The sequence below is a fragment of the Cricetulus griseus genome, chromosome 3 (genome assembly GCF_003668045.3).
Source record: "Cricetulus griseus strain 17A/GY chromosome 3, alternate assembly CriGri-PICRH-1.0, whole genome shotgun sequence".
Lineage (NCBI taxonomy): Eukaryota > Metazoa > Chordata > Mammalia > Rodentia > Cricetidae > Cricetulus > Cricetulus griseus.
The window spans coordinates 147,245,304-147,268,874 of record NC_048596.1 but is presented as its reverse complement, the minus strand read 5'-3'; the positions used below and the strand labels follow the sequence as shown (position 1 = coordinate 147,268,874).

Below are 23,571 nucleotides of genomic sequence, written 5' to 3'. Positions count from 1 at the left end.
GTGCAACCAGGATGAATCAAATAGGTAAGTGAGCTCCAATTCTGTGACTCTTGCCTCTTGCCATGGAGAAGGGGAGGTGAAAAGGCCCTTGATCAAAAGTAATTTTTGTCTTATTTCTAGGACTTCATTAAAGAATATGGCTAACCTCTGTGATGTCGGGCAGATTAAAACAGTTAAATAAGAGGTAACCTGAGCTAAAGCATTACACCACTGGGTTGCCTTCCTTGATTCAAAATCAAATTTCAGTCAGAAAGGATCTAGCTAAGTGGGCATTTGACAATGGGAGTGGTTGGAAATAGGTACACATTCTAAATAGTAGTTATTACTTTTTTATAGCATGAAGACATTTATTAGAGTTTAAAAGAAAAATCCCAAGATCAGGGAAGCTGTAAATCTTCACAGCTGCCCGGAAGAGGAGAAAAGAGGACAGAAGGAAATGTTGATGCCATTTCCATGTGGCCTGCATGAAGGTCAGCTTCATGGCAGCCAGGAGCCACGTGGTGAGCGGTGTGACAAAGAAGTTCAAGTAGTAGGGAAAGTATGCTTAAAGCAGGGACAAGAGGGGGAAAACAAAACAAGTTATGGTTCCCTGGGTAGTTCAGGAAAGTGGCATACTTGAGAAGACAAAGGCTCTGTCACAGGGCAGGAATTCTGGGAGTGCAAAGGACAATATCTCATGAATGGACTGATTAGCCTACCTACCTCTTCAGCATGCCTTAAAGTGAGATGCCTTCCTCAGGATGGCTCCCGGGCCAGGTGACTGACATCAGGCCTTCACCCAGGCCAGACATTGACCAGATTTCACTTAATGGACCCTTCCTGCTGAAGAGCTATGGTTTTAACTGGATTAGCTTTTAAAGATTTGGAATAAATACTAGGTTCTTATAATCCAACTAATTCTTCCTGAGTGAATCAAAGTTCATAGAAGAAGCAATGCTGAAGCTGACATTGGAAAATAGGAGAGTAAGTCTGGTAAAGAAGGAGATTCCAGAAAGAGAAAATGAAACAATTTCTGCCCCATGAATTAATTAGCAATCAAGTGTCACATATCTGAGTCTTCTTTAACATAGAAGTTGGCATATGATCCTGCTCTAATAAGTAAGAATTCACCATGAGCCATTATCTATAAATAAGGGAACTGGCACATTAAATTATGACCTGAGGATAAACAAAATACCAAGATGATGGGCTGGAGAGATGGTTTAATAGTTAAGAGCACTGGCTACTCTTGCAGAGGACCTGTGCTCACACACACACCACCACCAGCAGCAGCAGCAGCAGCAGCTCACGAACATCTGTAGCTATAGTTCCAGGCATGCACATAGTACACAGGCATACATGCCAGCCAAATACTTGTACACATAAAACAAAATAAATAAATCTAAAAAATGCATGCAAAGTAAAGACACAGAGGGTTTAATTTGCCATTCTTCCCAAGAAACCCCCTTCCTGCATCTTTTCTGAACAGAAACTGTAGTTCCTGTGGAAGATGCAGAATTCAGAACACAAAAGAAACTCTCACCTATACAAGCATTTCCAAAGAAAACTGTCTCCCCTTTCCTGCAGATATTTAACAAAGCAGAGGGTGTGCATGGAGGCAAAAAGAAAAGCCCTCAGCTCCATAGCTTGGCCCTGACTAAGGTGGGCAATATGAAGTCTGCGCCTGCCCCTTGTTCCTCTACAACTGGACCAGGTTTGGTGAAAGCTACCATAGTGATTCCAGAGGGAGCCAGGTGTGCCTATGGGACAGCTCCTGGCAGCCTTGCTGATAAAGGGTGTGAGGGCCAGGCTAGCACAAGCAGAGGCAGAGACACCTATTGTAAACTGGGTCAGAACAATGAAATTCTTCTCGAGTTTCTGTGCTCTAATCAATGTTCTGCTCTAATGAAGCCATTAATCAGAAAGGATCTGCATAAACAGAGGCCCACTTGGCACATCAACAAATAGCCAGTGATGGATTTTGCATTAAATTATAAGACCTACCTTACACCTTTATTGGTTCCCAATAAACACATCTCTCTGAAAATCCAACCCAACTCAATATTTAGGTATTTCTAAGATCTCCCAGCTGCAAATAAGCTCACAGAGGTTCTACAGCTCTTCCCTCAGAAAGGAGACACGCCCTCCAGAAGGGAGGCTCATAAGACTCCAAAGTTGACAAAGTTCACTCAACAGTATTAGGCGGCTCAGGAAAAATGACCCTGTCACCCACAATCCTATGAGTGGTCCCCACCAATGCTTCTGTAACCCACTCCGATAAACTCATTGGTTCACCAAGACTTGGGTGGAATTATTTCTTCAGTCTGTCTCCAGTGCCCTATCTGGAATAGACAAGTGTTTGTTCTCATCTCCCCAGGAAAAAAGTCATGAGGAGCAGAGGCAGATAAGCTGGGGCACTGTTATCTGTCCCTGACTCTGCAGCCATGCTTTGAGAGTGATGAGACCAACCACTGAGAGTAATCACAACTTGTGATGAAAACACATCATGATAATGCACGTTTTCCATGTATATCAGAAGGTGCTGGGCGTGGAGTCATCTAATCAGGACCTGCTACCAGGCATTCCTGTAAATAGTTTTCAGAAGCCACTGTGCCCATTCATACACCTACACGCCAGCTTCCTTTTGTCCCGCAGGAGCAGAGTTAGGAGAAGTAATAGAAAACTGGTCTGCAAAAGCTAAAATATTCCCTCTGTAACTCTTTATAGTAAGGAAGAAAAATGTTGCTAATGCTTTCTAGAAAAAAAGGAGGAAGAGGAGGGAGGAAAAGGATTAAATATGAAGTGACCTGAGCTAAACTGCTAGACTCTGGGCCCTCCTTAACTCAGACAGCACAAAACTTCAGTTAGGGAGGCTCTAGGCCAGTGGGTATCAGAGAATGGAAGGTGCCTGGGATAGACGTAGTTATGAAATAGTTGTTACAATTGATTTTAACTTGATTGGCGAGTTAGGATTTCGAATAAATTCTAGGTTCACCTAACCCACCTAATTCTCCCTGTTTGAGAACATCAGGAAAGAATTAGACTGTGAGCTAACAATTGAAGACATAGAATAAATTTGGTAAAGAAAGAGGGTCCCAAAAGAGAAAAGGAAACAATTCCTGCCTAAGAATTAATTATCAAGCACTCTTATTTGAAGATTTGAGTCATTCTGAGTGAGAACTGGCCCACGAATGAGGCAGGGGGAACACTGCTCAGCCCCCCTCAGTAAGAAAATGTGATAATGATGGTTATGGTTCAGGCACTATCATTTGCTTTAATATAGAAACTACTGCTTATTGGATGTCTGTCACATGCTGGGCCTTCTGCTCCTGCTCACGCATTATCCCATTTAATCTTCACAGCAGTCTCGTGAGGTGGATACTATTATTATCCTCATTTTACAATTGAGGAGACGATCTTAGAGAAAGGTAGATAGGCTCTGCAAGTCTCTGAAATCAGGAAGGACTGAGGAAGGCAAGCTGTCATCTCACCACTGTCCATCAAACCTCTGCACCAGGCACCAGCCCCGCCCAGAAGCCTCCACCAAGCTCACTCACCTCGACAGACCTTACAGCACTGGTTCTCGGGGAGAATGTGATCCTCTGCGGAGCAGTTCAGAGGAGGGCAAGCTTCTGTGATCTTTACCAAGACTCCGCCCTAGAAGCCAAATACCAGAAAGAATTAGTTCACGTGTACAGCCAATCACAGCAGCTTCTACTGCTCCCTGTGAGTAGACTGTAAAGGTAACCAGACAGATACTAAGAGCCTTACTTCCTGGGAATTCCACCAAGAGAGAGGGACAATCCTGAAAGTCAAACTGATGAGTCCAGGGAGAGAAAGAAGGCTAACTTTCTATATCAAAAAAGCCTGGGTTTCAACAATTTTCATTTATGTTTTAGTCTCTTTTTTAATTCAAAGGGACGCCCATGAGATGGGCTGATGATTTCCAACGGCTGATAGCTAAGTGTTGTGGCCCCCTGTGTCAGGTCCTGAGTTCTATGCTGTAAATTGCAATAGTTCACTTTGTGCCACCCATGTTGTGTACAACAGGCTTCTGTGAAGCAGTTCCCACTTTCCATGGGCCATAGCCTTGTCACCAGACACCAACAGGGTATCTTCCTAGTTCTTAGTGAACTTACAATTCAGGTGGAATGAGATACATAATTCCTAAACTAGGAGCGTTAATACAGTACAGAAATTCCTTTTTAAATGTGCTCCGATAAATATAATAAAATTACTCTCTGTAACATGCTACAGAGTGTAATTAGCTCTGGCCGAACAGGGAGAAATTATGAAATGGCCACGTTGGAGGGAACTTGAGTAACTGAGTAAGAAAGATTTAACAACCCTAAAGGGTTGTGGGGGAGAGGAGGGAGAAGGAGAAGGGATTGACATGTGAAGCAAGCTTGTTCCTAATTTGAACTAATAAAAAAATACTAGAAAAAGAAAAAAAAAAGAAAGAAAGATTTTACAGGCCAAGACTATAGACAAGGTACATGGCCATGAAAGAACATCAGGCAGATGAAAAACAGATTTCCTGTTAAATATTCAGCCACTGTACACTCATGGCCTCACTGCCTAAGGTCCTTTATGTTGGTGTGAATAGTGTCTGAGTTTAGTTTTATGCTGAAGTTTTAAAAGTTTTAAAAGAAGCCAACTAATTAATTTCTTTGAAAAGGTTGAAGACACTCTTACTTTATTTAAAGCATTTAGTTTTTTCTCTCCTTCTTTGCAGGATATTTAAGATGGCAAGAGGAGCCTTACTTTAGGCCAAAGGCAGTCCCAAACACAGGTGGGTCAGGGGGCAGGACAGAGCTGCACAGCCAGGAGAGACAGATGCCATGTTTTATGTTTCCAAGAGACTAGCCATTCCTCCTCTGGCCACCTCACCCCTTCCCAGTTCTCTGATTTGACAGAATGGACACCCATTCAGATGTATACAGATACAACATCGATGCCAAATATAAATAGGAAACACAAGACTCTTGCTTGAGTGCTATCCTGTTGGTATTACAAAGTGAGCCACAGACATCAGCTACTCCTCTCAGGGTAAGTTATCCTCAGCATGACTTCCTCATCTTTCTGGAAGTTTCCTACCCAGCCAGCCTTGTTCCTAGCATTCTCTCTCATATGTTTTTTCTCTGGCACTCTTTCCAAACTCTTACTTTTCTCCTCCTGGTTCCACAAGGGACTGGCCATAAGATTCAACAACAGATCCTGTTATGTTCAGTCCTCTTCTACCACCAGAGTCTATTCTCATTCCTCAGATCAGATGACAGTGGTCAGCATCTATCCTCAACAGCAAGCAATAGGTCTAAAATAGCAGTTCACATCTGAGTCAAACCAATTATTACAAGGCAACTAAGGCTGAACATCTTACTCTGGGGACCTGCACTGTCTGTAAATGGAAATGAATAACTCATTATCAACTCCAAGCCTATCATCTCACCGTAATATTCTGGTTCTATGGCATTGCTTCCAACATAGGTAAGAACTTCTAAATAGTTTTTAACCAAACTATGCTCCCATATCCAAGTTCTGAATGCTTTTCTACCATCCTAACATTGGCTCACCTCTGCCAGAAGGAGCATTGCATCCATTCAGAAAGCTGGAAGCCACCTTCAAGTTTTATAACCTCATGCCAAAGGCCCAAAGTCCATGGCTTAACAGTATGTGACATCTCTACTTATAAAATGCACAGTCTCTGAATTATAATTTATGTTCCAGTGTCCAGTAGGTTAAGCCTATATGTGACCTTTCATCTGAATTCTCCCTTGCTCAGGTTCTTCCCATCTACCATCTGAGGCATCCAACAGTCTAACCAGTCCTGCTGGGAGCACTCCCTGGACAGGTCACTCTGCCGAAAGCCTTAGTGCATAGTCAGCTTCTAGGATTACTCAAATTAAGACAATTCATGAGTTTCACTATACCATGAAAGCTGTTATCAAAATGCTAACTGCTAAAGAACTCATCTCTGTGTCATCAGATTCTGGGTGATTACTTCCTTGTATTGTTTCCTTTAAATCCAAAATTTTGCAGCATATTTAACAAATATGTGTGTATGTATATCTATATATCTCTCCATATATGTTAAAAATACTTTAAACACCACAGAAGACTTCTTTAAAGTAATCATGATGTTTTCATTCTATAAAAGGAGCTTGCTCTAACTACTGATCACATCAGTCAACAATTCTTTAAAAAATGTTTCATTATATTTATTTAGTTGGGGGCATGCATGTGCCACAGCATACATGTGGAGGTAAGAGAACAAGGTACAGAGTCAGTTTTCTCCTGCCATGTATATTGTGGGAACTGAACTCAGGTTATCAAGCTTGGCAGGTAATCTACCTGCTGAGCCCAAAGTTGAGGATTCTAATCAACATTTAATGTAGTTGATAAGTAAGACCCAATTCCAAAGTCTAAATTGAGACAAACCTATTTGCATATTTTTAAAATAATGTGAACTGTCATTATTGCTGTATAAGTACGCCTAAATCCATTTAACCCCGGGAAGTAGTGTTTTGCAACTCTATTTTGAAAAACATCAGCAGTAAAGCGTTAATCTGTCATTCCTACTTTTGAATCATCCTGATTGTGACATGTTGTGACCGCTACACCAAGCTCTGTGTTCATATAAAAAAACAATTATTCCACTTTTTCTACTTTAGAGTAACTAGCCTATGTCAGTGGTCAAATATAAACATTCCAAGCTCTATACAAAACTCCAGGCTCTGACCTGAGTTCTAACAACATGCAAACATTGGTAAGTTGAAAAATGCCAGAAAAAAAAAAACCCTGAATATTGGAAAAACGGAAACAAGACTGTTGCAAGTTATTCAACTTAATATGATGCAAGCTTGCTGTGAGATCATGTCTCCTAGCAATGTCAGAAGCTACATCCATGAGGTCTCACCAACATGACTGCCTAAACAGGAGACTGACAAGGAAAACATTCATAGACATCCCAACGTGGATGGGGAAATCCCATAAGGCCTCAACTCTGCATGAAGACTAACACAACTAAGGAGTGCCAAGAGCAGCAGAAATAGTCTCTCCCAGGAAAGAGTATTTCAATCGTTTATCCAATACTAAACAGTTAGCCCTGAAAACAAACATACAAGTAACATTATATAGACTGAGCAGGATATATTTAGGAATATATATGTATATACATATATACAGGCAATAACAATTAATAAAGGAGAGAATATGGATTTAAAAGAGAGCAACGAGGGGGAAATGGGAGGAGCCAAATCAAGGAAAGAAAAGGAAGAAATCTTTATATTACAATCTTCAATGTTTTACAAAAACAAAGTAAGAAACAAACAGTCTAAAAAAACTAATATGTTCGACTAAAGAGATAGCTCAGTGGTTATGAGCTGGTGATGCTAGTTTGGTTGCCAGAATCCACATCAGTTGGCTCACAACTTTTTCTAACTCCAGCTCCAGGAGGGCATACAACTCTGTCCTCTGAGTGACCTGTTCTAATATGCACAAACACACAGAGAGATACATAGATAAAGGGAAAAATCCTTTTCCAAGATAATGCATTAACTTCTGGAAACACCTTGTGAAAGAATTTGGGGCTACAGTTGCCTCTTATCCAATCCCATAAAAAAGAAATGGGTGGAGATCTAGGTAGTCTTTCATCAGTGGGAGAGCCTCATCTGAACTGAAGAACAGTCATTATCTGAGCCAGCATCTCCTCTATACTCTCAAGACAGTTCTTATGGAGTATCATTTTAGGTTTCTTGTGGAGAAATTAATATATTGCATACAACAGAAGCTATACACTGTGGGGGTTTAAACACTGAGAAAGGCTGCATAGGGCAGACCCATCCCATCAAAACCCATCATCTTCTTTCCCTACTGACAACACTCATTAAAAGTGCTTCCAAATTTTTCTATGGCCTTTTATGGAAGCTTCTTTTGTTGAAAAATCAGTGTGCCCTAGCTTGTCTATGTAATCTCAGTTACACTGAAAGGTAGTTATTCGTCTGCACTAGTTAACACTGATTATCAACTTGACAAGATCAAGCCCTCAGGAATGCCTGGAGAGGATTATCTAGATTAGATCAACTGTGGGAAGACCCAACCTAACTATGGTGGCACCATTCTCTGAATGACTCAATTAGGAGAAAGTGACCCAAACCAGCATTCACCACTCTCTGTCTCCAGCCTCAACTGTCAAGACTTCCCCACCGTGATAAGCTGAGAGGGAACATTAAAGATCGAGCAGAAAAAATATAACAGCTGGAGGATGGGGAGGTGTCCCACAAGAAGACATGGCCATTGTAGTCCTCAACTACTCAGAGCAGCTGTGGCTACCGGAATAAGACCTGCACAAGACTAGACTCATGAATATTTCCTCAGGGATGTAGAAGGGAGCCATGAGGCTCCACCTATCTCAGAAGGACCACTGACACCTAACAGTTGCTGGGAAAGGAATGTCATTTTCTTCAGTTGTGTAGCCAACTCTCACCCCATAAATAACTCCTCACCCATGCTCATGCAAGCAATCATAATTAAACTCAGTGGCTCCTACACAAACCTGAAAAAAATTAAAGTAGGAGGGGGAATTGGAAGAAGAGCAATCATAAGGGGGGTGAGACAGGCTTACAGGAAGTGAAAATGGCTAAAACTCATGGTACACATGTGTGAAATTCAAAGAATAAAAAATGAGATATTTTTTAAAATAGATGAGTGAAGAAAAACCCTTCTCCCTTAGAATGCTTCTGTCAGAGTATTTTACCATAACAAGAGAAGGAATGAACCATTACCTCTCTAAAATTAAAAACCAAGAATTATTACAAAGAAATCTAAGCCTGAGGAGTGACCAGGGAAAAACTAAAAAAAAAAAAAAAAATTACACAGCCAGACCACAAAGTTCTTGCTCCAAACTCACTTTCCCTCTACCTGAATGCAAACAAGTCACACAGAAACAGTGGCTAGATCCTCTCTATCCTTGACTCCAGCCCACCAGTTCTGCTCCTCAGGGACCCACTTAGGCCAACATCCCCACCAAGGAACACCACATGTCTGTCTTTTGTCTGCTCTGTGGAAGTAACAGAGACCACAGAAAACTTACTCGACATTCCCGGCAGCTCTTGTTTAAAATCCGCTGGCCCTCGGCAAGAACTTTTCCTCCATAGATACATTTTGCTGCAAGAAAACAGAAACAAACAGTTAACAACTAGTCATGCTATACTATAAAATGATCCCACTCGTACACAGATTCCCTGAGTCTAAGTGATATAAACTTCTTTGTCTAATGTAAATCATGGGGAGAGGAATATGAATGGCCCCCAAAGCCATCAGCTAGACTTCAGCTTTTTTGAGCTTACCTTGCCTTCACAGCAAAGCCACATAACTGGTGGCAAAAGAAACCAAAGGGTAAATTGATATGATAAGGTATTAAAATAAAAGATGTTAGTTGACATGACCATGCAATTAGCAATAAGTTTTGTGTTTGGATTTTCACTCTCTTTAGTGTGTGTGTGTGTGTGTGTGTGTGTGTGTGTGTGTGTGTGTGTGTGTGTGTGTGTCTGTGTGTGTGTGTCTGTGTCTGTGTCTGTGTCTGTGTCTGAGCATGCGAGTTCACATAAAGTATATGCATATGGTGGCCTCCTCTATCCCTCTCCATCTTATGTTTTGAGGCTGGGTCAGTCACTGATTCGTCTAAATGGGCTGGCCAGCGACCTCTAGGGACCTGCCCGACACTGCCTTCCCATGGTATTACATGGCCATGCCCAGCTTTTCTAGTGAGTCCTGGAATCTGAACTCATGTCCTCATACTCCAATTGCAAGCACTTCATGTGCTGAGCCGTCTCCCAAGCCCAGTTAGCAGTAGTTTGGATGCAGACAGCCCTGCTATAAGATGAGCCTCTGGGCAAAAGGCGTATGTTCTGTTCATCAAAACTTTACCACAGGGAGGATTCCATATGAGCTTTTTTATGATCATGAGAGGTGAGTGTCCTAAGCCTACATCTACTTAACCATATTCAGGCAACTACGAGATACAAGCCAACCCAACCAATTGCTACATCAGCACATGGGAGGGGAGTCCTTGAGAAAGGTGAGCTTTGTGGGCTAACAGGCAGGGCAGAGAGCAGTGGTCAGCCCTGCAGAAAATTTCAAAGAGAAACAGACCTCAGTTTAGATTCTGGTGAGACCCAGTCCTTCACTTAACTTGCTGACTCACTTTAAGTATGTGAAGAATATGTCAATTTGCTATGACCCTCTCTGATTCTACTAGATTTTCTAGCCACTTCAAGAGGAACAGAAAGCAAAGGTCTGAATGAACTCTTTGCTGGCCTGATAAGAGCCCTTCTAGCCCCAGCTCTCTAGAGAAACAGAAATAAATACACACTTGGCCTTAGTTCATAAAACCGCTTCACCTCTCAGGCCTTCCATTTCTGTATGTATTAAAGCTGGGCTGATTAAATTTGGTAGTTCCCTGGACCCACAGTCTTCTCATTCTCATGGAACATCCATATCTGTCCAACTCTGTCCTCCTAGACACAGAAAGGGAGAGGCCAGAATCAAACACTGGTGTACTTAACACAATGTCTCTGTGGGATGGATGCTGGGACATGGTGCCCAGAGCCCTCGGTGACAACTAACATATTTCTACAGCTGTTGGAACAGTGTCACCCAACAGGCCTCAGCAAACCATTGATCTAGGATCCATGCTGGGCTGTGGAGAGCCACTTTGTCCAGAACCAAGCTCCTTACTAGACCAGCCCGTAACCAATAGAGCACTGATAAAATGACACAAAGACATGCCTTGCTTGCCTGATTCAGAACAATTGTAAGCCCATTCCGACTGGGGATCCCAGTGGGAAGAACTGAGGTTTTGGCTTTAAGTATATTGTCACCATTGCTCTGCTTCCCTTGGCATGCATCTTAGCCCTGCACTGATCCTGTATGCCTCTCCTAATAAAGCATGTGGAAACCTCCACTGTAGACTGCTTCCTGTCAGCACTGACCTACGGCAACCCACACCACCCAGCTTCCCCTTAGAGTTCTCTTCTCAGTGTCTGGCACCACCATCTACACCAACTCCTCCTACACCTGCTTCTTCCCCAGTGTGAGTAACCAAATCTTAGCAATGCTTCCTGATGAGGAAGCTATTCTTCTCCATCCCCCACCCTGACAATGTCTTTAACCATCAGCATCCCTGTTCTTCAGCAATAACAAAACCTCCTTGTTCTAACCCCAGCCTTTTCCAGTCCTTCTGCAAACAACACAAACGCATCTTAAGATCCGAATTTGAGAATTGGAGACCCTACTTAAAAACATTAGGAGTCCCTGACACCTTCAGGGGGAAAAAGTTCAAAATCTTTTGTTAGGTGGATAGTCCATTCTGGCAGCTTATCCTTATCTCTCAAAACTTCAAAAACTCACCACTCCCTGTGCTTTTCCTCACCCACTCAAACAGTCGCATGCCATCTATGGCACTGCTATGCTTTCTCTCTCACTACCAAGCATTGCATATATTCTTGTCTTCTATAGAAATACTCAGCTCTCCATTAGTCACTGACACATTCTGTCTTAGTTAGGGTTACTATTGCTGTGATGAAACACCATGACCAAAAGCAAATTGGGGAGGAAAGGGTTTATTTAGCGTGTACTTCTATATCACTCATCATCAAAGGAGTCCAGGCAGGAACTTGGAGGCAGGAGCTGAAGCAGAAACTACAGAAGGGTGCTGCTTATTGGCTTGCTCATCAAGGCTTGCTCAGCCTGCTTTCTTATAGAACTCAGGACCACCAGCCCAGGGACGGCACCACTCACAATGAGGTGAGCCCTCCCATACCTGTTACTAATCAAGAAAATGATCCTACAGTCATGTCTACACCCCAGTCTTATGAAGGCATTTTCTCAGTCTAGTTCCCCTCCTCTTGCTTGTGTCAAGTTGACATAAAACCAGCCAGCATGCCATCCCAACAGTACACCCATCCCTGTCCATCTTATTAACATAGACCTGTCTGTTCCCACCCTTCTAACATATACAGACATACATTTCTACCCTCCCAACATATATATCAATTTTCACCCTTTCAAGTTATTTACCCATCCATTTGCATCTTTCAACATATGTATCCATACATTTCCTCTCTCCCAACATATATACTTATCCATTTCCACATTTCCACCCTCTCAATCATATATGCCTCAAGCTGTCTCCACCCTCCCCCCATGTAGCCATCCATTTCCACTCTCTCATATATATATATATATATATATATATATATATATAATGTTATCTTGACTTCTCTTAAGCAGCTTGTGTGTGTATATCTTGTTTGTGTTTTGTTTGTGATATAAGTACTTATTAGGGTGCATGGGTGCAATGGGTGCAGGGTGGGGCTCACTTTTGTGCATGGGAAGGCCCAAGGGTAATATTAAGTGTCTTTGTGGCTTTCCACCTTTGTTTTTTGAAACTGTCTTTCATAGACCATAAATATCAATTTAGATAGGCTGGCTAGTCAGTGAGTTTCAGCAATCTGCTTTTCTCTATGAACAAACTTGGCTGGGTTCACAGGTTCATGCCGCCATGTCCACATGTTTTACATGGGTTCTGGGGATCCGAACTCAGTTGCTCATGCTTGCAAATCATGGGAGTTCACAGACTAAGCCACCTCCCCAGCCCCAAGAAATTGTTCTTGAGCCTGGATCCTGATTAACTTTCCTATTTTGTGTTTTTATTGTTCTTTGGACCAAACCCTAAGAGTGCATATTACATTGTATCTTAACCACACACTTAATTTTACATCTTTCCCCTTCCACCTCCATGAGAATCAGGGCTGTGTATGCATAATTGTGAATCCTGCCTCAAGCTCAGTGCCTCTCTGGGCTTATTGTTGACTAAAAATAATAAATACTGTTTAAAACTAATGAGCTCTACTGAGTAGCAAAACCTGATTGACAAATGTCCTGATTGCCTGCTAGGAGTTATTTCTGCTACTCCATATAGTTTCAAACATCCAAAGGTTTCAGAACAAACACAGCCACAATAACAACAACTAAAGACAGAAACAATACAATTCCCTAGGTGATTCCTTCCTTCTCCCATCATTAAAAACAAAGAAAAAACAACAACAAAAAACACCTATCCCTGACCGTCCTTTATGCCTCAGTGTTCTAGATATATCCATGACTCACTGCCCCTAAAGACATTCTGGGAACCCCCAATTGACTTACACAGGAAGAGCCCATCTCCAAGGCCCTGGAATTCCTATGTGATAAATTCCCATAGTCCCAAACACAGCAGCTGCCAACTTGGCAAGGTGGTTCAATCCAGAGTGACAGTTCTGCTAAACACCCTCCCATCAATGCTGCCATCTGTTTCTTGGCATGGGCTGGGAAATACAGAAATTCTCCTTTTCTTTTTCTTTGGCCCCTTGCCACTCCACAATGGTATTAACACGCTTGCTACCCTGTCTTGAAACATCCTGCTGGCTCCTTTCTTCTCTGGCAGGCTCATCCAGAACTCCTACCTGGAGATTAAAATGCCTTGCTTTTTACACCACACTCAGGGACACATCCTGCATCCACCATCATCTGGTGAATTTTATGCCCTCACATCATAGGAGGCTTGGGGGTGGGGGATGATGTGTCTGTATGTCTTCATCACTTACAGATGTGGCAAGGTGCAGAAAGTGCACACGACCTGGGTGACAGTTGTCCAAGAAATAACCTCAGACAACTTTCAGGTCTGGAAAGTTGCTCTCGTGTTCTTCCCTGCTCCTCTGATAGTACCCCTTCCTTCCCTGGCATTACCCTCCTTATGTCTAACATCAGTCCTCATTATCCAACCTCTTGATCTGTAGCCAAAAGACTTATTTTTGATGTCTGAGGAAATTGAAGCATAAGGTGAGTCAGGCCCTGCTGCCTTTGGCTGGGCACTGGAGAATTCATTCCTATGGCTTTCAGTGTGAGCAGAAATGTAAATGGATACCTGGAGCCCTTCAAGTCACACCAGGGACACGCAATGTAGAATATTTTACAGTGTCCAACCATGAAATTGAAACCTGCCCCAGAACACACATCCTCGAGATGTTTGAAACAAGCATTCAGGGATTTAAAGACAGTTTAGTGGTGTTGTTTTTGCACCCACAGACATCCAGCCCTTCAGATTTGACCTTGATTTCTTGAGTGCCAAGTGCTGGACACTTTTGCCATGTGGGTGCACACTGAATAAACAAGTGACAGGTACTGCTTTTGATGTCCCTGTCAGATATGCATATGAGGTCCCTCTGTCCACATTCCAATATGGGTTCACTCACTCGTGTCAGCCATCCCTGGGCACTTGGTGACTTTGAATGCCAGAGGCAGCCCTCAGCTTTTCACTTTAAAAGTGGCAGATCAGAAGAGCTAAACACACAAGGATTCTCCCTTCTTCAGTAAATTAATTCACGGAGCTTCCAAACAGTCCTCTCTTGGAGCAAGACACCCACATCAGACTGGGTGTCACTAAAACATCACCAGTTCACAGATGCCAAACAGAAGGTGTCACACACAGCAAACTGTTCCTTCCCTCTTCCCCGTCTCTGTGCTTCACATTGCTTGTCTCCTGTGGGCTCTTGTTCAAAACTTGGCACCTGCTCTCTCGCACAAAGTAATGCTAATGTGCCAGGTCCTTCAGCTGTCACTCCCAGCCATTCCTTCCCTTCCTCTCCCCAGGCAGTCTCTGCCTGCTTGCCCATTCATCTCTACTGGAATATATCCAAGTCCCATGCTTGGCCACCACCTCCAGCTCTGTTAAGACAGTGCCCTTTCTTAAATCACTTCTCTGAGTGTGTCAGGGACCTGCTTGAAAGTTTCATTTTTAAAAAGTTGTAAGTGTTCACCTGTGTAAGGTCATGTGACTTTGAATGTCAGAAGCAGCACTTGGCTTTATACTTTAAAAGTGGCAGATCAGAAGAGCTAACCCCTTAGGCTTTCTTCCTTCCTCAGTAAATTAATTCACTAAGCTTCCAAACACCCACTCTCTGAGAAAGACACCCACATCAAACATCAAACATGGGTGCACCACATGCACAATGGTGTCCAAAGAGGCAAGAGGGCACCAATCCCCTGGAATTGAAGTTACAGGCAATTGTGAGCTGCCATAAGGATGCTGGAAACCAAACCCAAGTCCTCTCCAAGAACAGACAGTGCTCCTAACCACAGAGCCATCCACACAGTCCCCTCTGCCCACCAACACACACACACAAAACCCTTCATTTATAAATGTAAAATACCAGCGCTGTATCTAATGCCAGGATTTCACATGAGCATTCCCCTCTGATAAGTATGTTCTTTCTTGCAGGGGCACCGAAAAGACTGCTGCTCACACCTGAACACTCCACGAAGTTGTTCGCTGTGAAGTTTTTCTTAAACATGCATGTGTGCCAACTGCACTAAAACTGTCCACTTCAATCTTAGACACTGCAACTTGGCCCTGGCTCAGTGGGAGCCTCTTTGATGGAGAAAATGTTCTTTCACAATTATTCCAAACACCCAAACCCCAAACTACCTAACAGAGATTTCTATTTTAAAACTAGTAAGAAATAAAAAGCCTTCCTGGCCAGATGTTCTCAACCTTTCAACTTTAGAGGTATATTAAATATTAATTTATCTTATTTGTATTTCCACTTACTTACTCTCTGAGCACATCAAAGTATCATCAGAGTCACTGAGAAAATGATTTTTTTCTAACTCTACATAGTTTTGTTTTCTAACTCTACATAGAGTTTCTGAACTCTACATAAATAGAAAACCCTGCCATTATCTTTAGGTTCTACTACCCCATGTTGGGGAACGTGGCAACTTTCTGGGGTTGTCTCATAGTGTGATAACTCTTAAATGAACTAGAATACTGGAAAATGGCTATCTGCCTTATATATAATAGGAAGAGTTAATTATATGTAACCAAGACTTCGAGGGCCAGCAACTGATTCACATACTGCTAAAGCTAAAATCTCATTTCCTGGACACACATGGCAGAAGGAGAGAACTGACAGCCACAGGTTATCCTCTGACTTCCTCAGATACCTGCACATACAAACGTATACACCCTAAATAAATAAATGCAAAATTGCCTCAAAGATATACTCGGGAGATTCAAAATAATCACAAATATGTGTCTGAATGAAGCACAGTATCATAGAGTCTCTTACAATGGAGAAAAGAGGGAATAAACCTAGACTTTTTTTCTTTTTTAATTATTTTTTATTTTAGAGGCACTCATATTTACATATACATCTCCCATTCCCTTGTCCTCCTACCCTCCCATGTTCCCCCCCAACCCCCCCAACCCACCCTCCACCTCCTCCCCAGGGAGGAGGCTCTCCACAGGGGACCGTCAAAGTCTGCCATATCATTGGGAGGAGGGCCTATGCCCTCCTTGCTGTATCTGGGCTGCAATAGTATCCCTCCATAGGGAATGGGCTCCCAAAGTCCATTTGTGCTCTAAGGATAAACACCGGCTTTACTGTTAGAGGGCTGTTTTGGCCTCCTAGCTGGTGGCCGTATTCAGAGGGCTTGGTTCAGTCCAATGCTGGTTCCCCAGCTTTCCAACTAGAGTCTCCATGCTCTCACTAGGTCACAACATAGACTTCTGATGATTGAGAAATACTTATACAACAGTTAAACAGTGGGACACTGAAATCCAGTAAAATAAGACCCATAGTCTTTAAAAATATGCAGACACATTTAAGCGATAATGGTTAAGTCAGACAAGTAGAACATGTCAATCCCATTTGTTTGCCTGCCTGCTTTTTTGGTTGGGGGATGTTTTGTTGCTGTCATTTTTGAGGCAAGTCTCACGTAGCCCAAGCAGGTCTCAAACTCACTTCATAGATGGGGCTGGCTTTGAATGCCTAACCCCTCTGCCTCTGTGACCCCAGTTTTGGGGCTGCAGGTGTGTACCTCCCAGCTCAGCTGCCACATTTCTATGCAGAAGTATTCTCTGCAGATCACGTGCTTTGATGAAAAATCTACAGGGTTTGTAGTCAGCAAAGCTAGTTTAGGATATCACTAGCCTTGTGGCCTTGGTAAAATATAAGTTACCTTACCATAAGAAGTCAATGAATTGAGCAGCCATGTCCAGCACAGTATAACACACAGAAGGCACATGTGGGGGTGGGGGGGGTCTCTCACTCTTAGTTCACCTTTTATTTTAAGTACTCTCCTCTGCATTGGTGGTGAAGAGCAATTTTTAAAGATCTCTTTTCCATGTGTACAATGAGTGCATATCCATACATATATATGGATATATGTGTATATATATATATATATATATATATATATATGGTACACACACATATATATATATGTGTGTATATATGTGCACCATATATATGCATAGATGTGTATATATGCACATGTATATTACATATGTGTACCAGTGATGCAGTCCCAACTATTGAGCTGTTAAGTATTTCTCAGTCATCAAAAGTCTAGGTCGTTTCTTATGGTGTGTGTGTGTGTGTGTGTGTGTGTGTGTGTGTGTGTGTGTGTACCATATTAGTACCAAGGTCTATAGAGAGCAGAAGAAGGTGCCAGGTCCCTTGGAACTGGAGCTACAAATGGTTGTAAGATGCCACGTGGGTGCTGGAAATTAAATCTGGGTCCTCTGCAAGAGCACCAAGTGCTTAACCACTTAATTACTGAGCTATCTCTCTAGCCTGAAGAATTATTTTTAATCATTATTACTTGGATTAGCCAACACTGAAGAAAAATACTTCAGTGTTTGAAATTAATTTCACACTGAAATTTCTAATAAAGTTACCCTAATAGTGAAATATATGTCCGAAGCCTCAGAAAAACTGAATATAGAATTTGGGCCTTAACTTGATCATTCAAAATGAAGATCGAACCACATTCACTTGGGGGTTTGTAAATTCAGATTGTACTTTCAGTCTTCAAGTTTGGCCTGGTGTTTGAGCCTGAAGAAGCACCTTGGTCACTTCAGATGTAAAGAATGGAGGACAGTAACTAAGAGGGATGGGTTGGTGTTTCTGAAGAGGAGGCGCAGGTACACAATGTCTGCTTCAATGGAAGGAGTTGAAATGCATGGCCCTTTAATCCAGTGTCAGATCAACTGGCACTGTTTCAATTCCTAAATATTAGCTGGGTTCTGAAAATAGAAGAAAATGAATAACTCTAAAAGCTCAGAGACCTACCCTGAGCCTAGGCAAATACTTACGTCTACAAACTTTACAGCACTGGCCGGAAATGTGCACAGGAAGCGAGTCTGGGGAACAATTGAGAGGTGGACAGGACATCTTTCGGCACTCCACAGCACCACTCTGAGAAGGGAAAGACAGACAAAGAAGTCTCTGAGGTATCCTCTGAACAAGTCTGTTTCAGAGGAGCTTCCCCTCTCATCTCCAGAGCCTCAGCAAGCCAGGGTAGTGTGGGGAATCCCCATTCCCCTCCACAACCACAAATAAAGTATTCTCTCCCATCCAAATGAACCTGGGTCACCTCAATTACTTTTCTGATAAACATTGCTGGCTTTATCCACCTGCCCATGTGGACTAAGTAGATTAGGCTGAAAACAAAAAGTCTATTTCTATGAGACACAAATAACACCTTTAGTAGACCCTGTCAATCACTTTTAAGGCTCTAACAATCCATTTTGAATTTTCCTGGACAAACAATAGCATTCTTCAGATATTTATCGAGTAATTTTCAACTGGACAGGGTTTACATACTAATTTAGGAGTGGGCTCTTTTCTGAAACTGAAGGTGTCTGCAGATGGTGACTACTCTGTAAAGCATGGAGGGGGGCATGTCTGCAGTTCTTGGGAACAGATGCAGACCTCTTACAAAAATATAAAACAAACATTGAGAGACGACTAAACTATTAAAAGTGTATGTTGTGGGCTGGAGAGGTGGCTCAGCACTCTAGAGTGCACACTGCCCTTTCAGAGGATCTGAGTTCAGTTCCCAGGTTGGGCCACTCCCAAACATCTGTAACTCCAGCTCAAGGGAAACCCAAAATTTCTGGTTCCGGTGGATACCTACACTCATATGCACACACTCACACCGAGACACGGGTGAGTACTCAAGATTAAAAATAGTAAAATTAAATCTTAAAATGTGTGCTCTAGGAGAAGAGAACCAAGTTTCATTAGGTCTGGAAATCAAAGGAACCTCTGTCTCCCTCCACACTCAACTCTCAAACTCCAAAAAGTAAGAGGCTTAAGCATAAAATTAAATCACGAAGTATATAATGAAGAAGCGGACTTTAATTTCTAAGTATTTGGAAATTGTTGGGGTTATTAAAGAGAAGTGAGTATAATGGAAGTAGCATTATGTGCAAAGTAGCTTAGCTGTACTCCAGTGGGTGAGCCTGTATCTTGAAACTTTAGCCAGGGCCTTACTTTGCATGTGCAGTTCCTGCAGTTGTCACCATCCACCCAGGAGTCTTGGTCCCTGTAGAGCAGCCCACTCACTTGGCAGGTCTTCTCACAATGGCAATTTTCCAGCTGACCAAGTCTTGTCTCTGCATAATTCAGCTGTGAAAAGATTTAGTGGATGCAATTTGTGGGATTCCATTGCACTGTTCCAGCAAAGCTAATAGTAACAAGGTGGAGGGTAGGGGATCCAAGCACAGAGGAAAATAAAACCACTTAGTAGTTTCCTGGTTCTTGGCATAATCTGTTTTCTGGTTTTCACACAGGTAAACATCATACGAAATTGAAGACATGTTGTCTCCTGTGGTCTAATGAACATCAAATGAGACATTAAATAGTGTCTCTGGAGCCTCTCGGGTATCCATGACAGTGTGTGCTTACAGCACAAACTCACACAGATGTGCTGACAGTGGAAGTGTTTCCAGGAACTAATTAGGATGTTGTGCAGAGATCTAACTGGGAAGCCCCATACACTTGCATCTGTCTCCCACCATCCCCTGGGTGCAGTTTGCAAGAGAGAAGGTATAACTTCCTCTCAGATGAAAATTCTGGGGACTTGGAATATGAAAAGGAAACTATTGGAGAGCCCAGTATCTTCACAGATCAGTGTCCCCAAACAGAATGCCCAGGAATTCATTTGAGCATTCGGAGAAAGAGCGGTAGAGCTAAGTAAACCCACAACTAAGATCGGAAGCTTTTGTTTGTTTGTTTGTTTGCTTGCTTGCTTGCTTGTACATTTGTGAATAGAGATGGTTCAGTAGGTAAAGTACTTGCCAGGCAAGTATGAGGACATGAGTTCCATCCCCAGCACCCAGGTCAAAGCTGGGTACCACAGTTATCTATAATCTTGAGGAGAGGGAGAGATTATGACTGTCAGACCTCTGTAGTTCATTAGCCAGTCAAACTAGCTGAATCAAAGGGCTCCAGATTCCAGGGGAGACAATCTCAAAAATAAGGTGAAAAGTGGTCGAGAAAGACACTGACATCAGTTTCTGGTCTGCAAATGCATGTGTACATATGTGCACACACCCTCAAGTACATAAACACATACACACACACACACACACACACACACACACACACACACACACACACACACACACACACGCCTCTGAGATAGGCTTTCATTGCTTTTAACCACAGATTCTTATTCTATGAATTCAAGGGGAATATAAAGTTAGCCACCTCACAAGGAAGCCCTGAGACAGATTATCTCCAGGGCTGAAGCTCTCATAACAATCCTCTTGATCTAGAATAAGAAATCTCTCTCCCCTTCCCTTGCTAGACTGCTTTTCCTTGACCCCATCCTGAGCCAGTCTTAACTTCTGACATCTGAGGTCCTTCTGGCTTCACCCTACCCTTGATCCCATCCTGAGCAAGTTTTGTCTTCAGACAGCTGAGGTCCTCCTGGCCTCACCCTGCCCTTGGCCACACTCAGCACTACTAAGTTTCCGTAACAGCTCCTCTGCATGTGGTTCCAATTCTTTCTTAAATGGTCTTCATCCAGCCTACTCTAGTTTTCCTTCAAGCACAGCATTGAGTTGAAATGTAGCTCAATGATAAAGTACCTGCCTGGAATGTGTGAAGCCTAGTTTCATTCCTGGCACCACACACAAAAAAAGAAAATTAATGAAAGCCTAAATGCAGCTATTTGGTGTGAGGTGTCCATTGTGACATCCATACAGAAGAACTGCAGTCTCCCCACCCCAGCGTTTGTCACATAAGGAGTGCCATCATGAGAATAAGTACAAATTCCTAATTTCTCTTTTCCTTCTAAATCACACTTTTACTTCCAATGCCTTGCAAGTGTTCCCCTTAGAGACCACAGCATCCTTTGATCCAACACTGGCTATTTTAAACCAAGCCTGAGAAACAAGAGTTCCACAACCTTTCTTTTATCAATATTTTTATTGTGTGATGGTTTCATACATTTATATAATGATTTAAGTCATTTTCACTCACACTTCATTCTCTCTCATCCCCCTCTGTCCCCTCGGGAACCCTTCTTCTCAAGAAGAACCCTCTTATTTCCGTGTCCTCTATTTGTGTGTGACCCACTAAGCTTGACTGTAGTTCCTTACCCAAGCATGGGTGGGACATGAACTGGTGCAAGAACAGCTCATCAGTGGCTACACCACTGAAGAAAATGATGCCCACCCCATCCACTATTAATAGCCAACAGTCAGGCTCATGCTCTCTCCCTGTGCTTCTAACAGCAATTCTCTCTGAAAAGCAGCCCCATGTGTAATTGTAACTAACAATATGGTCATTTGTGTCCATTTCCTCATCCTTTTCCTTAAAGCACTTGAATTTCTCAGAGGAATGTGTCCTTCGTTGCCTCCTATGGTTGAGATGGAAAACCATGGAGAAAGAAAACAGGTCCCTCAACTACCTACATTCTCCATGTTCATCCTGGAGAACAGACAAACTTGCCTTGAACTCCCTACAGATCCTTCTAATATGTATGATCTTCCAAAGTATTGCATTTCATTTAAAGCTCCAGTCTAATCATAACGTTTCTACAATCTATGATAATTAAGATCTTTGGGGATTCTTGAGAAAGCACAGATAAAAATACACTTCAAGAGTTTGCCAAGGTTAATAACCAAGGCACAAGAACATCAACAATAATAAAATTACAGCTCATCACTCACTATCTTTTTTCTCACCATTTTTTATTTAAATTAGAAACAATATTATTTTACATGTCAATCCCAGTTCCCTCTGCCTCCCCTCCTACCCTGCCCCCCCAACTAACAATCTACCTATCCCATACCCTTTCTGATCCCCAGGGAGGATGAACCCTTCCATAGGGGGTCTTCAGAGTCTGTCATATCCTTTGGGATAGGGCCTAGGTCCACCCCCTTGTGTCTAGTCTCAGGGAGTATCCCTCTATATAGAATGGGCTCCCAAAGTCTATTCCTATGCCAGGGATAAGTACTGATCTACTACAAAAGGCCCCATAGATTTCTGAGGTCCCCTCACTGATACCCACATTCATGCCGTCTGGATCAGGCCCATGCTGGTTTCAGCTATCAGTCTGGGGACAAAGAGTTCCCCCTTGTTCAGGTCAGCTGTTTCTGTGGGTTCCACCAGCCTGATCTTCACCCCTCTGTTCATCACTCCTCCCTCTCTGCAACTGGATTCCAGTTTAGTTCAGTGTTTAGCTGTGTGTCTTCTTTCACCTCCGCCAGCTACTGGATGAAGGCTATAGGATGGCATATAAGTCAGTCATCAATCTCATTATCAAGGGAGGGCATTTACGGTAGCCTCTCCTCTGTTGCTTAGGTTGTTAGTTGGTGTCCTCATTGTAGATCTACAGACAAACATTTCCCTAATGCCTGATTTCTCTTTAAACCTATAATGGCTCCCTATATTATGGAATCTCTTATCTTGCTCTCCTCTATTCTTCCCCAACTCAAACTTCCTGCTCCCTCGTATCCTCCTCACTCCTCCCTTTCTCCCTTTCTCATTCTCCTAGCTCACTCTTTCCTCCCCTCGTGCTCCCAATTTGCTCAGGAGATCTTGTCCCTTTCCCCTTCTCTGGGGGACCATGTATGTCTCTCTTAGAGTCCTCCTTGTTTCCCAGCTTCTCTGGTGGTGTGGATTGTGGACTAGTAACCCTTTGCTCTATGTCTAAAATCCAAATATGAGTGTACATACCCTGTTTGTCTTTTTATCTTTATTCCATCTATTAGCCTCAATATTTCCTGCATGAGCCGGACTTGAACAAAAAGAAAAAAGAAAACAGGTGAGCTAGATGTACTAGCTAAAAGTGCCTACAACCTTGACAGGAAGTATGTGTACCTCATTCTGCAAATCTGGAACAACTCTAGTGTCTATGTGACTCCAAGAAGGAAATTCCTTAAAGACCCCATGACTTGAGAACAAGCTCCAGCTACTGAAGTTCTGTGACCGTCTAGGAGCTTCCGTGAGGTCAGCCTTAGTTATCACCAGTGTCCATCCAACAACACTGAGCTATGTCCATCTGTGAGGCTCCAGCCCGAAGAAAACTTCACTTTTAATGCAATGCATTTTGTTTTCCTTTCTGAACTTTCTTTTGAGTTTTAATATGTTTAGCTCTTTCTAGCAACATGGAAAACCCCTGCTCTCTATAATAAAGAGAGTGTAACAGACAGATATCAAAGGCATAGGGATATTAAGGTAAAAAAATCTA

At 42.6% G+C, this 23,571-nt stretch overlaps 1 protein-coding gene across 3 annotated transcripts in view; it reads right to left on the bottom strand.

Annotated features, from left to right (window-relative positions):
• LOC100765471 (protein kinase C-binding protein NELL1) overlaps positions 1-23,571 on the bottom strand; it is an 864,465-nt gene that overhangs the window by 604,682 nt on the left and 236,212 nt on the right. For all 3 annotated transcript variants that reach the window (XM_027410508.2, XM_027410509.2, XM_035442493.1), the window contains 4 exons: positions 19,362-19,496; positions 18,179-18,281; positions 9,071-9,144; positions 3,537-3,636 (listed from right to left, as the gene is read on the bottom strand). In XM_027410508.2, the coding sequence (XP_027266309.1) occupies positions 3,537-3,636; positions 9,071-9,144; positions 18,179-18,281; positions 19,362-19,496 (412 nt within the window). The remainder of the gene's footprint in view (positions 1-3,536; positions 3,637-9,070; positions 9,145-18,178; positions 18,282-19,361; positions 19,497-23,571) is intronic.